We start from the raw sequence: 13,835 nt of genomic DNA, 5'->3' as shown, positions 1-13,835 counted from the left end.
CTTTGAAGCTTATAGTTTTATGGATTCAATTTGTGGCTTTGGGCACTTGGTATGCCTGTACAAAGTTAGAGCTCAGAGTGGCTTTTTTTTTTTTTTCTTGTAGCTTTTCTTTTTCTTCTTCTCTCTCTTTTTTTTAAAATGCCCAACTTAAGACTTTTGAAACATGGATTTAGACACATGGACTATTTCCTTTTGCAAAGCAAAATGGCATGGAATTGGAGAGAAATCCAATAAAATACAAGTTTCTTTTGAAGGTTAATAAGCATCCAGTTCCATCTCAGAGATGCAAAGCACTGATTCGAGGTTGGTTTTTGTTGTTGTTGTTTTGTGCCAGCACTGGGGCTTGAACTCAAGGCCTAGGCACTGTCCCATTGTTTTTTTTTCCTCAAGGCTGGTGTTCTACCGTTTGAGCCACAGCTCCACTTCTGGCTTTTTGGTGGCTAATTGGAAATAAGAGTCTCAAGGGCTGATTTCAAACTGTGATCCTCGGATCTCAGCCTCCTGGGTAGCTAGGATTACAGGCCACTGGTGCCTGGCTTGAGAGACTTGTCTTTCCTTTGAAATCCAAATACTAATATTCTTTATTTTGTGGTGAAGGTTTTTAAATTATAAAGGCACAGAAAATACGTTATGGGAAGAAAGAACAATTAACATATAATGTAGCCTGTCTCCATCATTTGATCATCAGCACGCAGCTTTCCTTGGTCCGATTCTACACTGTCTCCATTTTCCCCTCCTCATTTTCTCCTTCCTGGAAACAGAGCTGCCACTTGAGCGAACCTTTCTCTTCTTTCTCGATTTGGCTCACTGTCCCCATAGCCGACATATCCTGGCCCAGCTGTACCTAAACTTTTGACATCAGCTCTCTTCAGGAAGGAAGGGCCATTCTGCTATGGGAATGCCAGCCGATTTATTCTCACCCTCTGGCGCTCTCACTTTTTCTCACTTTAGCACTTGAATCGCACCATCACTCACTGGATTTAATTATTTGCACACTTTCAAACCTAGATCCATTATTCTGTGGGAACTTAGCTACGGGGGAGGAACAATCCAGTACCAAATTGCATCACTGGTGGCTGGAAATAAAGAATATAGATGAAAATGGAGCTAGAGCAAGAATAAGGGAAAGATGCATTGCTCAGGTTGCAGAGAAACAGTTCTCATGCATTGGTCTTTTATGTCCTGACTAATACATATATACAGTGAGGGAGGGGTATACAGTGTTTCTGAAATGTTTATTCATGTTTATATAAGTATAAGCTTGTGTGTGTGTGTGCCAGTCCTGGGGGTTGAGTTCAGTGCTAAGGTGTTGTCCATTAGCCTTTTGGCTCAAGGTGGGTGCTCTACCATTGGAGCACCATAACTCCATTTCTGGCTTTTGGTGGTTAAGTGGAGCTAATTGCCTCACAGACTTCCCTATAGCTAGGCTGGCTTTGAACCATGATCCTCAAATCTCAGCCTGCTAATAGCTAGGATGTAGCAGCAGGAGCCAGTGGTAGTTGGCTCTGAAGTGATGTCCTCCTTTCTTCCCTTCTCTGAAATTACCAAAGATTCAGATAAAGAATTCACTAAGCTGCTTCACCATTATTGAGCTCAGTCCTGGGCCTCGAACTCTGGGCATGGGCACTGACCTCGAGCTGCTTTTGTTCAAGGCAAGTGCTCTACCACTTGAGCCACCGCCTTATTTCCAGCTTTTTGAGTAGTAGTTGATTGGAGATAAGAGTCTCTCATGGACTTTGCTGCCCGGGCTGGCTTCAAACTGCAAGCCACCTAAGTAGCTAAGGATTACAGGCATGAGCTGCCAGCGCCCAGCTCCTAAGCCATTTTTAAGTGCAAGGCATGAACATGGCTGCAATAGTAGAAGAGTGAAAGACAAGTAATTGATAGCCTGATAGGCTTTCAAAGTTAAGTTAAGGGTGATTTTTCTTCATGCAAATGGGGGCTTCGGTGGGGTTGGAGGGGGTGAGGAAGGGAAGAGGTACATGTGTGCAGAAATGGCTGTGGTGTGTCCTATACTCCCACAAGCTTCCCCCTCCTCCCATCGCCAGACTCTTACTGCTAGTTGGTAACTCATGTTTTATCATTGATGGGTTCCTCTCTTCTGTGACCTCAGGCAAGGTCAGCCTGTATATCCCATCACGGGTGGATTCAGGCAACCCTACCCATCCTCACTGTCAGTCGACACTTCCATGTCCAGGTAGGTGGAGGTGGAGGGCAAGTCGCTCTTTTTGTGCTTGCATCTCGTGCGCCCTGCTTGCCTCCCAGCCAGCTGGCTAAGAGGGTGTATAACCCAGCCACGCGTGTGTGTGTTTGTGTCTCTCTCTGCAGTGTGCCTGGCTCTCACACTAGGTGTCATGGCGATTCCTGGGTAGGAGCCCAGCCGGCTCCGCCATATTGGAATAGAGTGCCTTTTATGGAAGTCACTGGCCACCTGGCTCTGGGATGAAAATGTCCTGAGAGTGAACCACATTAAGAAGAGCTTAATCGATTCCAAATATGCTAAGCGGGTGGATTAAGAGAGAAGGGGGTGTGGGGTGTGGGGACTAGAGTTTGGTCTGAATTCTGAAATTCGCTTCCTCTGAGGGAGAGACATAGCCGCTGAATGTGGCAGAGCTGGAGACTGTCCTGAGAGTCCAGATTCTTCCTGGACCCAGAGAGGGGTCCTGGTTCATACAGGCAGTGTGTGCGTCCTAGTGTGCGACTCAGGCCCTGTGTGGACACCTCAGTGCAAGCGGAGCTCTTTAAGACCTGCTGTGCCACACTCAGAGGCTGCTCTGATGCTTCTGCTTACGGGAAGGGGGGCTCTGTGCCTGCCCTGTGCTCGATGTACACACATTGTGGATCATCTGTGTGTCCAACGTGCCTGTTTCCAGGGAGCTAGCTTTCTTGTGCCGGAAGTCAAACCTGATGGGTTGTGAATCTGTCTCTTTTTATGTGGGCATGAAATTCACCGTCTCGGTGGTGAATTTCAGCTTGGAAAATATATCCAGATATATGTTATGTGTTCTATGAATTGTAAATGTAGCTGACTGGAGTGGAAGAATGGAATTAATACCTTTTCCCCCTAAAGCAGATTTTTTCTTCTTTCTTTTTTTTTCCCCCTCTTTTTTTCTTTCTTACAATTTTTTGTCTTAACAATGTAAGAACTATCTGATGGCTCGATTTTTCTTACAAATAACCAATATCCTGTATTTTTGCAGACATACACTAAGCAAAGCATTATTAATTGGTCTGCTCTCTGTGCCGGTACTGGGGTTTGAACTCAGGACCTGGAAGCTTTTTTTTAAACTCAAAGCTGGCACTCTACTACTTGAGCCACAACTGGCAGCCAAAGTTTCACTACTAGATTTTTGATGGTTCACTGGAGATCAGAGTTTCATGGACTTTTCTTCCCCTGACTGGCTTTGAACCATGATCCTCAGGTCTCAGCCAACTGAGTAGCTAGGATGATAGGTCTAAGGCACCATGGCCTGGCAACTATCTATTTTTAACTATTTCTCCCTAATGTTTAAAACTTTGGTTTTGAAATATTCCATGTCTAAGCAGAATTCCTTCTTTCTTTTGCCGATGAATGACCTGACGATGTTGTTCTTAAGGAATTCAATGTTTACCTCAAGACAGCTTCAAAAAGCAAAAATTCCTGAAGCATGTCAGAATGTAGCCCAAGTCTGTTGAAAGGACTGTTTGTTTTATTTTTCTTGCATGGCAGTTTCCCTCCTTTGTGTTGGGTGGTGATAGATACTTTAAGAATTTTTTAAAAATTTAATACAAGCGTACTTGGAAAAAAAAAAAACAACAAAGTTTAGCAGACATGGTTTTTACCTTTTGCATAGTTTTGAAGCAAAGAATTGTATCCCCCTCTTTGGTTAAATCCTTTCCCTTATTTTTCTTTATTAATTTTTTGTGATAATATCTTCACACACAGCTGGTGCTCTACCACTTGGGTCATACCTCCATTCCAGCTATTTTGCTGGTTGGAGATAGTGTCTCAAGGGGTGAGTCACTATCCATTTTTCAGAAGACTCGGTCTCTCAAGAGTTTTTTCTATATAGAAGATCATTTTAGACAATGATCATGGAAACTTTATTTAATGAGGAAGGGATTGAAAAAAAAAATTCCTGGATGTCCCTGTCCTCAGTTGCCCCGTCCTGATACACAAAAGTCAACACTATGAGAAAATTCTTCAGGTAATGGTTGTAATACAGAGCTATCAAAATTTTAGTTTGTTTTCCATGTAAAAGATGAAATGGTAATAAGGTGCCATGTTCTCAATAATTTCATTGATTGACATTTTTATTTGAAAATTGCAAGGAAAAAAAATTAAGGATCACTTGTTTATTTATCCTAGGGCCTAGTACCATCCATGGAAAAATGTCAGATTCTATGGTTAATTTTAAGAAACTTAGAGGGAAAAATTATATCTTCCACCTGAATGCAGAAATCAAAAACAAAAACAACCAGTCATTTACTGCCAGTCATTTATAGTTAATACTTGGGAGCATAAAAATACATTTTTCACTCAGCTGTTGCAGTGAGTGGATTATTTCAAAACTCCACCTGACGTTGGACATGACAGGCAAGAGTATATTACCATTTTCTTCTCTTTTCGTCCTTTAGGTTTTCCCATCATATGATCCCTGGTCCTCCTGGTCCCCACACAACTGGCATCCCTCATCCAGCCATTGTAACACCTCAGGTCAAACAGGAGCACCCTCACTCTGACAGCGACCTAATGCACGTGTAAGTAGGCCCTTGGCTTCCGCCATGAGTGAGCATTAACCCTGCTACACCTCTGCCCTCTATTGGAGCCTCCCCGTCTGTCATTATGAAATTCCACACAGCTCTGCCCTGAAGGCTCTGTCCCTGAGAATGTCAAACAGCTAGATTCTCACTGCGGTGAGTTGATTTGAAGATTGGGAAGGAACACAGAACTTGAAAGGTTCACAGAAACCTCACCTGAGTGTAGGAATGTTCAGAACCCAGTCTTGATCTGTTTTTTACCACAACCCCCACTGGGTTTTAATTCATCTCAGAGTGTTAGGTGAGAACCCATGAGTCCCTGAGTGAAATAGGTTGGCATTTTTTAATATATTTTTTTGGGGTCCGGTCATGGGGCCTGAACTCTGGGCCTGAGCGCTGTCCCTCAACTCTTCAGCTCAAGGCTAGCGCTCTACCACTTGAGCCACAGTGACACTTCCAGCTTTTTTCTTTTTGCTTATGTGGTGCTGAGGAATTGAACCCAGGGCCTCAGGCATGCAAGGCAAGCACTCTACCACTGAGCCACTTTCCGAGCCCTAGGTTGGCATTTTTTAATGAACTTCCTTCTGGTAACGCACTTATATCCTGGTTGGAAGAATTTAGGAATATTATTATTATTATTATTTGTGTGTGCTGGTACTAGAGCTTGAATTTAGAGCTTGAATACTCTCATTTAGCTTTTACTGCTTAAGATTGATACTTTACCCCTTGAGCTACAGCTCTACTTTTGGTTTTTTGGGTTAACTAGATATGAAGAATATCATAAACTTTCCTGGCTTTGGGCTGGCTTTGATCTTAACCTCCTGCATAGGTAGGATTATATAGACATGAGCTACTAGTGCCCAACTAGGAATCATGCTTCTTAACCAGGGTTTGTGGACAAGAAGATGAAGGTGGCAGGTGTACCATAAGATAGCCCCCAAATCCTTGCACATGTTTTGGTGTGAGGGTTAGAAGTCTCCTTAACCTCTTCCCAAAAGTTAAGCTACTTTGTCCCAAAAATTGAATGATCATCTGTTCTATATATTCAGCTTTTTTTTTTTTTTTTTGAGCTGACCATGAAGCTCAACTCTCAAGGCCCAGGGCCCAGGATGGAATTTCACCATACTACCAAATCCATTTCCATTTTTTTCCCCAAGCTCTAGATACACCATTGTCAGATAAGAAGCTGTGTGGTTTGGTGGTTTGCAGTTCAGTGTTGCTCATCGCATGAGCCAAGAGTTGTTCTTCAATGCTGATGGCCTCCCCTTCCCTTCCTTATTCCTTCTACTTCCTTATTCCTTCTACTTCCTTCCCTAACCACCCCACCCCCACCTTTTAGGAAGCCTCAGCATGAACAGAGAAAGGAGCAAGAGCCCAAAAGACCTCACATAAAGAAGCCTCTGAATGCTTTCATGTTATACATGAAAGAAATGAGAGCGAATGTCGTTGCTGAGTGTACGCTAAAGGAAAGTGCAGCTATCAACCAGATCCTTGGCAGAAGGGTAAGTCATGGAGTGGTACACAGTATGTTCATGGTGACCGTGGGATGGCTTTATTAAAGTCTTCCCGAATTTGGTTCTATGTGAGACGGTTGTCAGGTTTGTATAAACAGCGGGGACTTGGGAAAATGGGAGAGGGCCTAGGGTAGGGGAAATGCCACCCTGGAGAATTCAGTAATACTATGCAGGGTAAACAGCTTAGACTGGCCTTGGCACTTAAGAAGGTTCTAGAGCTGGTAAGTTTTTACTCTTTTTTTTTCTTTCTTTCTTTCTTTTCCTCTCTCCCTTCCCCCATGGCTTGAACTCAGGGCCTGGGCTTTGTCCTTTAGCTTTTTGCCTCAAAGGTGGTACTCTACCACTTGACCACAGCACCATTTCTGGGTTTTGGGTGGTTAATTGGAGATGACAGTCTCACAAACTTCCCTGCGTAGGCTGGTTTTGAACTGCAATCTTCAGATCTAGTAGCTAGGATTACAGGTGTGAACCACCAGTTCCCAGCAGTGTGTGGTAGCTTTTAAATGTATGAGCCCTGTGTTTTACATCCTTTCAAGAAATTCATGATTTGGAATTTAACACCCAGATGAGTAAGAGGCCTAGAGGAGCAGATACCAGCTATTGATTTTATATATATAAAATCATGTTTGTTCCAAACAATCTATTTGAGCATTCATAACAGAAAGCATTCAGGAGACTGGGGGCCTATGTGAGAGGCATGAAGCAGGCTTGGCATTATCGATTTTCATTGGCTGGTCTCAAAATTCAGCTATTTCCAATCTGCAAGACACCAAGGTAGCAGGAGTAGGGCGTAGATTATAGTGTAGTGGTATCCTGGGTGCAATGCCCTATCTCCCTGTGGATTCTTAAACACTTAATAATGATAATTACAATGATTTCCCAAGCCAGATCATAGCAGATGAATGATTCCTATCATCTCTGAAGAACTCCACCTTGACAGCCTCCAGGCTGCTGGCTCTTCCCCCTGACTGTTTAAAAGAGGATAAGAAGGGTTGCTGCTTTTATTTCAGTTTGGGTAACACGCATAGCTCTTTTTTTTTTTTTTTTTTAAAGTTAAAAGGCCCCTGATCCTCTAGCAGGAGGATCGGTGAGGATATAATTGGGAGGTATATATGCTTTCTAATGGCTAAAATGCACGTTTTCAACCTTTGCTACTTTCTCAACTCCCTCCACAGTCCCCCGAGCCACGCATGAGTCCTGGAGAATGGTTCTCATTTTGGAGATCTCTCTCTGTCTTTGATTTAAACACCTGTTTCTATTTATAGGCCTCTGAGATGTTTGATTAAGATCAGGTTTTCCACTCTCCCCTTTGCCTGGGCCATCTTTGCCTAGCTCTTTAAAGCTTTAACTTTAAAAATCATGAAGTTTTTACACTGGGATGATTAGACTTTCTTGAAAGAGGATCTTAAATCCATCCTGGAATATTTAATCATTTGATTTTTTTTTAATTCATCTTTTCTGCATCACTAACTAGAAATTCATTCAAATGAAACATTTTCTTAAGTTTTATGATAAAATGGCACGTTTTAATTGAAAATAAACTTAGTTTTCAAGCTTTTCTAGCTAGTTAAAGGAAGTCCATTGACTTCCTGTCAGAATACCATAGCACAGCTCTGGTGGCTCATGCCTGTAATCCTAGGTACTTAAGAGGCTGAGATCTGAGGTTTGCAGTTCAAAGCCAGCCTAGACAGAAAAGTCCATGAGATGCTTATCTCCAATTAACCACCAGAAAACCAAAAGTGGAGCTGTGCTTAAAATGGTAGAGCACTAGCATTGAGCAAAAAACCTCAAGCACAGAGTTAAAGGCTCATGACTGCGTGCCCCCTCCCCAAATGGTAAAGAATGGTTTTAGCATGATTTATGTTAATTTTTTTTCTGCTTATGTGGTGCTGAGGAATTGAACCCAGGGCCTCATGCATGCAAGGCGATTAAACTACTAGTTAAAATTTTTAAGAGTTAACTTCCATTTTTTTTGTCTACTAAGTAAAACCATGGGTGTTTTTCATCAGTTGTGTTTTTTAAATTCCTGTAAGGAAAGCCCTCCTTTCTAGTTTTTACTAGGTCTTTATTTTTGTTTTTACTGAAAAACTTTAGTATCATTGTGTTATCAACTGTTTAGATCTGGTAAATGAGCTTTAATTTGTGGGTAGGTTTTGTGCATTAAAATATTTAAAGAACTAACACAATTAAAAAAGTGCAAGGTGAGGGTTTTAGTTTGTGTTCTGATTTTTTTCTCTGTGTCTCTCAGTTTTGTTAGTCGGAGATCTTCTGGTCCACTTCTATTTGGGAATGAATTCTTACTTATAACTCTGTTTCCTCAGTAAGTTAAAAAGCTGTCACCTGTTATACTAATACAGCAATAAAAGGTGATGGGTATAAAGGGATAATCAAATGAATGGACACATTTAAAAGGGAAAGACTTTCGTTGTCTCTTCTATACGTGGGTGTGTTCCTCCCTCTTGCCAGTTGGAGTTAGCACTAGAGCCTGGTAGTGTGAATATCATTCATCTGTGTTCTGTCTGGTCCAGTTTGGCTGCCCAGCTTCCACCATTGCTCAGACATTGCCTTCTTTGCTGGCTCCATCTGCCTCATTTTGTTAATTTGATTAGTACAAGGATCACTATCTATATAGCTTTCTTTCTTTTCTTTTTCTTTTTTTGCCTGGTCCTGGGGCTTGAACTCTGGGCCAGGCTCTGTCCCTGAGCCTCTCTATGCTCAAAGCTAGTGCTCTACTACTTGAGCCATGGCTCTACTTTGGGCTTTTTCTGAGTAGTTTATTGGAGATTAGAGTCTCATAGACTTTCCTGCCCAGGATGACTTCTAACAGTTATCTCAGATCTCGGCCTCCAGAGTAGCTAGGATTACAGGCGTGAGCCAGTGGTGCCTAGCTCATTCATATTCATTCTCATTCTCTCTCTCTCTCTCTCTCCCTCTCTCTCTCTCTCTCTCCCTCTCTCCCTCTCTCCCTCTCTCCCTCTCTCCCTCTCTCCCTCTCTCCCTCTCTCCCTCTCTCTCTCCCCTCCCCCTCTTTCTGTCCTTCCTTCCTTCCTTCCTTCCTTCCTTCCTTCCTTCCTTCCTTCCTTCCTTCCTCCCTCCTTCCCTCCCTCCCTTCCTCCCTTCCTCCCTTTTCTTTCTTTTTCTTTCCTTTTTGCAGTGTTTTTCTTTTTGTATTTGAAGTATTTTAATTTTATTTAATTAACAAAAGCATATTGCCTGATTTGCCTTTAGTTCACACCAGGTCTTGCTGTGGTGTCTTGCTTTTTAACTTCATACTCTGGGCTTCTGAAGCAATTGCAAAGGAAGTCATCTGCCCTGTCTAAACCAACAGGATTTCAATGGATTCTTTTCTCCCTGCTTGTGGGCACTCAGTCTCTGCCCTGGAGGGCTTGTGGGAAGGCACCTTAGGGTCTTCTCTTCTTTCTATCACTGCTTCTTTCCTTGTAGGCCCTGAGCAACAGGACATTGTTTCTTCCTGGAAAGCTTCTGAGCCTCCCTTGAAAGATGAGGATTTAGTCATCGAGTCTTCTTAGAATTGTTTCCGCTCCTGAACCACTCTCTCTTCCTCTTTTCTCTCCTTACTGAACTGACCCACATCTTGCTTTCCTTTTGATTTTTCTAAGTCATACTTTGAAAACCAGGATAGAAAGATTAACTGAATATGCAGGAGAGCCATGAATGAAAGGCTGCAGAGTGGGAACCTCCACAGCCAGGAGCTGAGGGAGAGCAGGATTGGGTGGCTCCGGCTGTGTGTGTGCATGTGTGCACACATACATGCACATGTGCGCAAAAGCCTGTAAAGCCAGGTGCAGTGCAAACCACTCAAAAATCCCCAAAGGAGCTTTGTTACTTATGACATGCACACACATCAGTTACATAAAGAAGACGGGAAGTTTGAAGGGGGATTACTAGCTATCCTGTCAGTATTAGAAACTGCGATCTCATGAACTATAGATGGCAAAATAAACTTGGATCCTGCCTTTTGCTTTCCATCGGAAGGAGACTAAAGCAACCGCAGTCAGATGTGCATAGTGTGAGGTACAATGTTGTCAGTGTTCTCCCACAGACAGTGGGCGTGTGTAAATGCAAGGGGCTGGAGACAGATGGACAAACCGACATCTGATGTCTTTGTTGGTAGAAAGGAGCATATGATTCAGGTCCCAGACTCTTCCTGTGACTCGGTGGGAGAGTGTCCATCCATGTGAGGAGCGGCTGTGTCTGTCCCAAAAGCCATCTGGAAGCTGTCGTATTTTGCATTACTAAATGGCTCCCGGGCTTAGTTACTTTACCCAGCTTAGTTACTGGACTTTGCTACCGAGGATGGAAAAGAGTGAATCAAATGTTCTTTTTAATTTACATCGGTGAAGAGGAAGGGTTGGGTGATCTTTTGAGTGTTTTGATGGACTTTCGATGTGTCTCGTGATACTTGAGGACAGGATAGAGAAACCCACATTGGCATTTCACTCCAGCCACCAGCCTGGCAACAGCTTCTTGGCTGCCTGCCATTGAGAAATCAATAGAAGTTTCAGCACTTTTCAAAGTTGGATCTGTGAAACAGCCTGCTGCTGATTTGCTTACTTTTGTTCCCCCCCCCCCCCTTTCGTTTCAGTGGCATGCCCTTTCTCGCGAAGAACAGGCTAAATATTATGAATTAGCTCGGAAAGAAAGACAGCTACACATGCAGCTTTATCCAGGCTGGTCGGCAAGAGACAATTATGTAAGTTTCTTCTTCTACCACCCCGACACACTCCCCTTCCACTCATTTGCACCTTCTTTTGCTTTTTCTAGAAAGAGTGTGTCTAGGTTGTGCATAGTGCTAATGCTCTGTTGCATTGTTGGAAACTCATGAGGTTTGAAACAATGGCTCTATTGCGTCATGAAAGCTTTAAGTTACTGTGTATAGGTGTATGTATGTGTGTCATATCAATCATATACATCTATTATATATAGGCATACATATTGCTGTGGGTGCTAATGAGTTAAAAAAATTGGTGCCAGTCTTAGGACTTGAACTCAGGCCCTGGCTCTGTCCCTGAGCTTTTTTTTTTTTTTTGTCGGTCATGGGTTTTGAACTCTGGGCCTGGGTGCTGTCCTGCAGCTCTTCAGCTCAAGGCTAGTGCCCTACCATTTGAGCCATAGCGCCACTTCCAATTTTCTTGTGCTTAATTGGAGATAAGAGTCTCATGGATGTTCCTGCCCGGGCAGGCTTTGAACTGTGATCTTCAGCTCTCAGCCTCCTGAGTATCTAGGATTACAGGCATGAGCCACCTGCTCCTGGCCTGAGCTGCTTTTGTCCAGAGCTAGTGCTCTACCAATTGAGCCACAGCTCCATTTTCAGCTTTTTTTTTTTTTTGGGTCCGGTCATGGGGCCTGAACTCTGGGCTTGGGCACTGTCCCTCAGCTCTTCAGCTCAAAGCTAGTGCTCTACCACTTGAGCCACAGCGCCACTTCCGGCTTTTTTCTTTTTGCTTATGTGGTGCTGAGGAATCGAACCCAGGGCCTCAGGCATGCAAGGCAAGCGCTTTAACCACTGAGCCACCTTCCCAGCCCTCAGCTTTTTTTTTTTTAAATAAAATTCTCACAGATATCCCTGCCTGGGTTGCCTTTGAACTGTGATCCTCAGATCTCAACCTCCCGAGTAGCTAGGATTACAGGCATAGGCCACCAGTGCCCAGGTTACATAAAATTTAAAAAAAATATATTCATCTTTACCATTAAGATGTTGATTAAAAACAGATGACAAAAAAGGATCATAATCTCAATATATAATGTCTAGATCATTAATAACTATTCACATTACCTTTCAGTTGCTTTCTGTATGTCTTTATTTTGTAATTAGATGTAAGCGTGTGTACACATAGGTTTGCTATCATGTCCGGTCGTGGGGCCTGAACTCTGGGCCTGGGCGCTGTCCCTCAGCTCTTCAGCTCAAGGCTAGCGCTCTACCACTTGAGCTACAGCACCACTTCTAGCTTTTTTTCTTTTTGCTTATGTGGTGCTGGGGAATCAAACCCAGGGCCTCAGGCATGCAAGGCAAGCACTCTACCACTGAGCCACCTTCCCAGCCCCTTGCCATCATGTTTCTTAATCACCCCTATATGCATCTTTTATGAATATTCAACTTTTTTATACATTAATATTCTAATATGTAAATACCACAATTTACTTAATCTTTTTCTCCCCACTTTTAGACACTTAAGTTTCCTTACAAATACACATTGCCTTGTAAGTGTGACAGATTTTTTCTAAATAGAAGACGGTTACTTCTGTCTTGACATATTCATAGTAGCAAAAACGTTAATGTGAGAGGATATAAATGTTTTGAAGTTCTTGATACATATTGTCAGCTTCCTTTCCAGTCGATTGTATTGCTTTACACTTCTCATAAACAATGTACTCCTGCGATTGTGTTACCACAGAAAATTAGTGGTGTAGATTTTTTTTTCCTTCCGTGTTAATATTCCTGGATATTGACCATGTGCTTTATTTAGATAAAATGACTATTATGGTGTGTAAGTTGTTCTGATTTAATCTGCAAGAACAACTTCATTTGCAGTGCCAGGTTTTTGGGTGGTTTTTGTTTTTTGCTATACACTTGGAGTATCTTGCTAATATAGTCTTAATATACCAAAGACTATTTAAGAAGATATATTACAAGTGATATCTGGGAGGTTTTATCATTTTATAGGAAGGTGATCATTTTTATCACTTATTGAAGGGGTGTGTGTGTGTGTGAAAGAGAGCGCGCGCACGCGCACGCACACACACACACACACACACACACACACACACACAGGTTTGAACTTAGACCTGGGCCAAGTGTCCCTTGGCTCTTTCAGCTTGGCTCTTTCAGAAGTTCCACTTCTGGCTTTTCTTTTGCTGTGTAATTGGATATAAGAGACTCGTGGACATTCCTGCCCTGGCTGGCTTTGACCCGTAATCCTTAGATCTCAGCCTCTTGAGTAAGTATGATTACAAATGTGAGCTACCAATGCCCATCTACAATTTAAAAATTGGAAAATCGTGGCTTGCTTAGCCTGCCACAACAGAATATGATAGACAGGGCAGTCTCTAAACAGCAGACGTTCATGGCTTTCAGTCCAACACCAAGGCACTGGCAGGCTGAGTGTCTGGAATGGACAGGGCCTGTCTTCCCACAGTTTCCTTTCACAAGGCTGTGGTGCATTAATGAGAGCCGGGCCTCCACCCCTCCCACAGCCTCTGCCTCCATATCTTAGCACAGGACACTAGAATTTCAGCATGTGAATTTGGGAGAACACAGACTTGCAGTGTAGCAATCCTCCTGTTTCTATATGAAAAAGAATTCGAAATGCTAGCCAGGACGGTGATGATGAAAGTGCAGTTGGCCCTTCCAAAGAGGCATTGGTGAAGCCATGAGTCGATCTTCCATGTAGCTCAAGGCCCTCACTGCGGATGCTCCAGGGAGACAGGAGTTCCCACAGAGATGTTGACATCAATTCAAGTCTAAGCTCAGACATTCCTTATAAATCACCAAACCCTTTTCAACACACATGTAAACTTGTTTCTGGGAACGAGTTGCATAATTTTTTTCCTGTAACGTGC

The 13,835-nt window shown here is 42.9% G+C and overlaps 1 protein-coding gene across 8 annotated transcripts in view; it reads left to right on the top strand.

Moving 5' to 3' along the window:
• Lef1 (lymphoid enhancer binding factor 1) overlaps positions 1-13,835 on the top strand; it is a 109,844-nt gene that overhangs the window by 73,792 nt on the left and 22,217 nt on the right. For 5 of the 8 annotated variants that reach the window (XM_070022418.1, XM_070022423.1, XM_070022419.1 and 2 more), the window contains exons 6-9: positions 2,114-2,197; positions 4,618-4,740; positions 6,080-6,242; positions 10,861-10,968. In XM_070022418.1, the coding sequence (XP_069878519.1) occupies positions 2,114-2,197; positions 4,618-4,740; positions 6,080-6,242; positions 10,861-10,968 (478 nt within the window). The remainder of the gene's footprint in view (positions 1-2,113; positions 2,198-4,617; positions 4,741-6,079; positions 6,243-10,860; positions 10,969-13,835) is intronic. The other 3 variants (XM_070022420.1, XM_070022422.1, XM_070022426.1) reach the window with 1 other exon arrangement.

This window comes from Dipodomys merriami, unplaced genomic scaffold (assembly GCF_024711535.1).
Source record: "Dipodomys merriami isolate MVZ:Mamm:240054 unplaced genomic scaffold, mDipMer1.0.p SCAF_15, whole genome shotgun sequence".
NCBI lineage: Eukaryota > Metazoa > Chordata > Mammalia > Rodentia > Heteromyidae > Dipodomys > Dipodomys merriami.
This window is presented reverse-complemented; position numbering and strand designations above follow the sequence as displayed.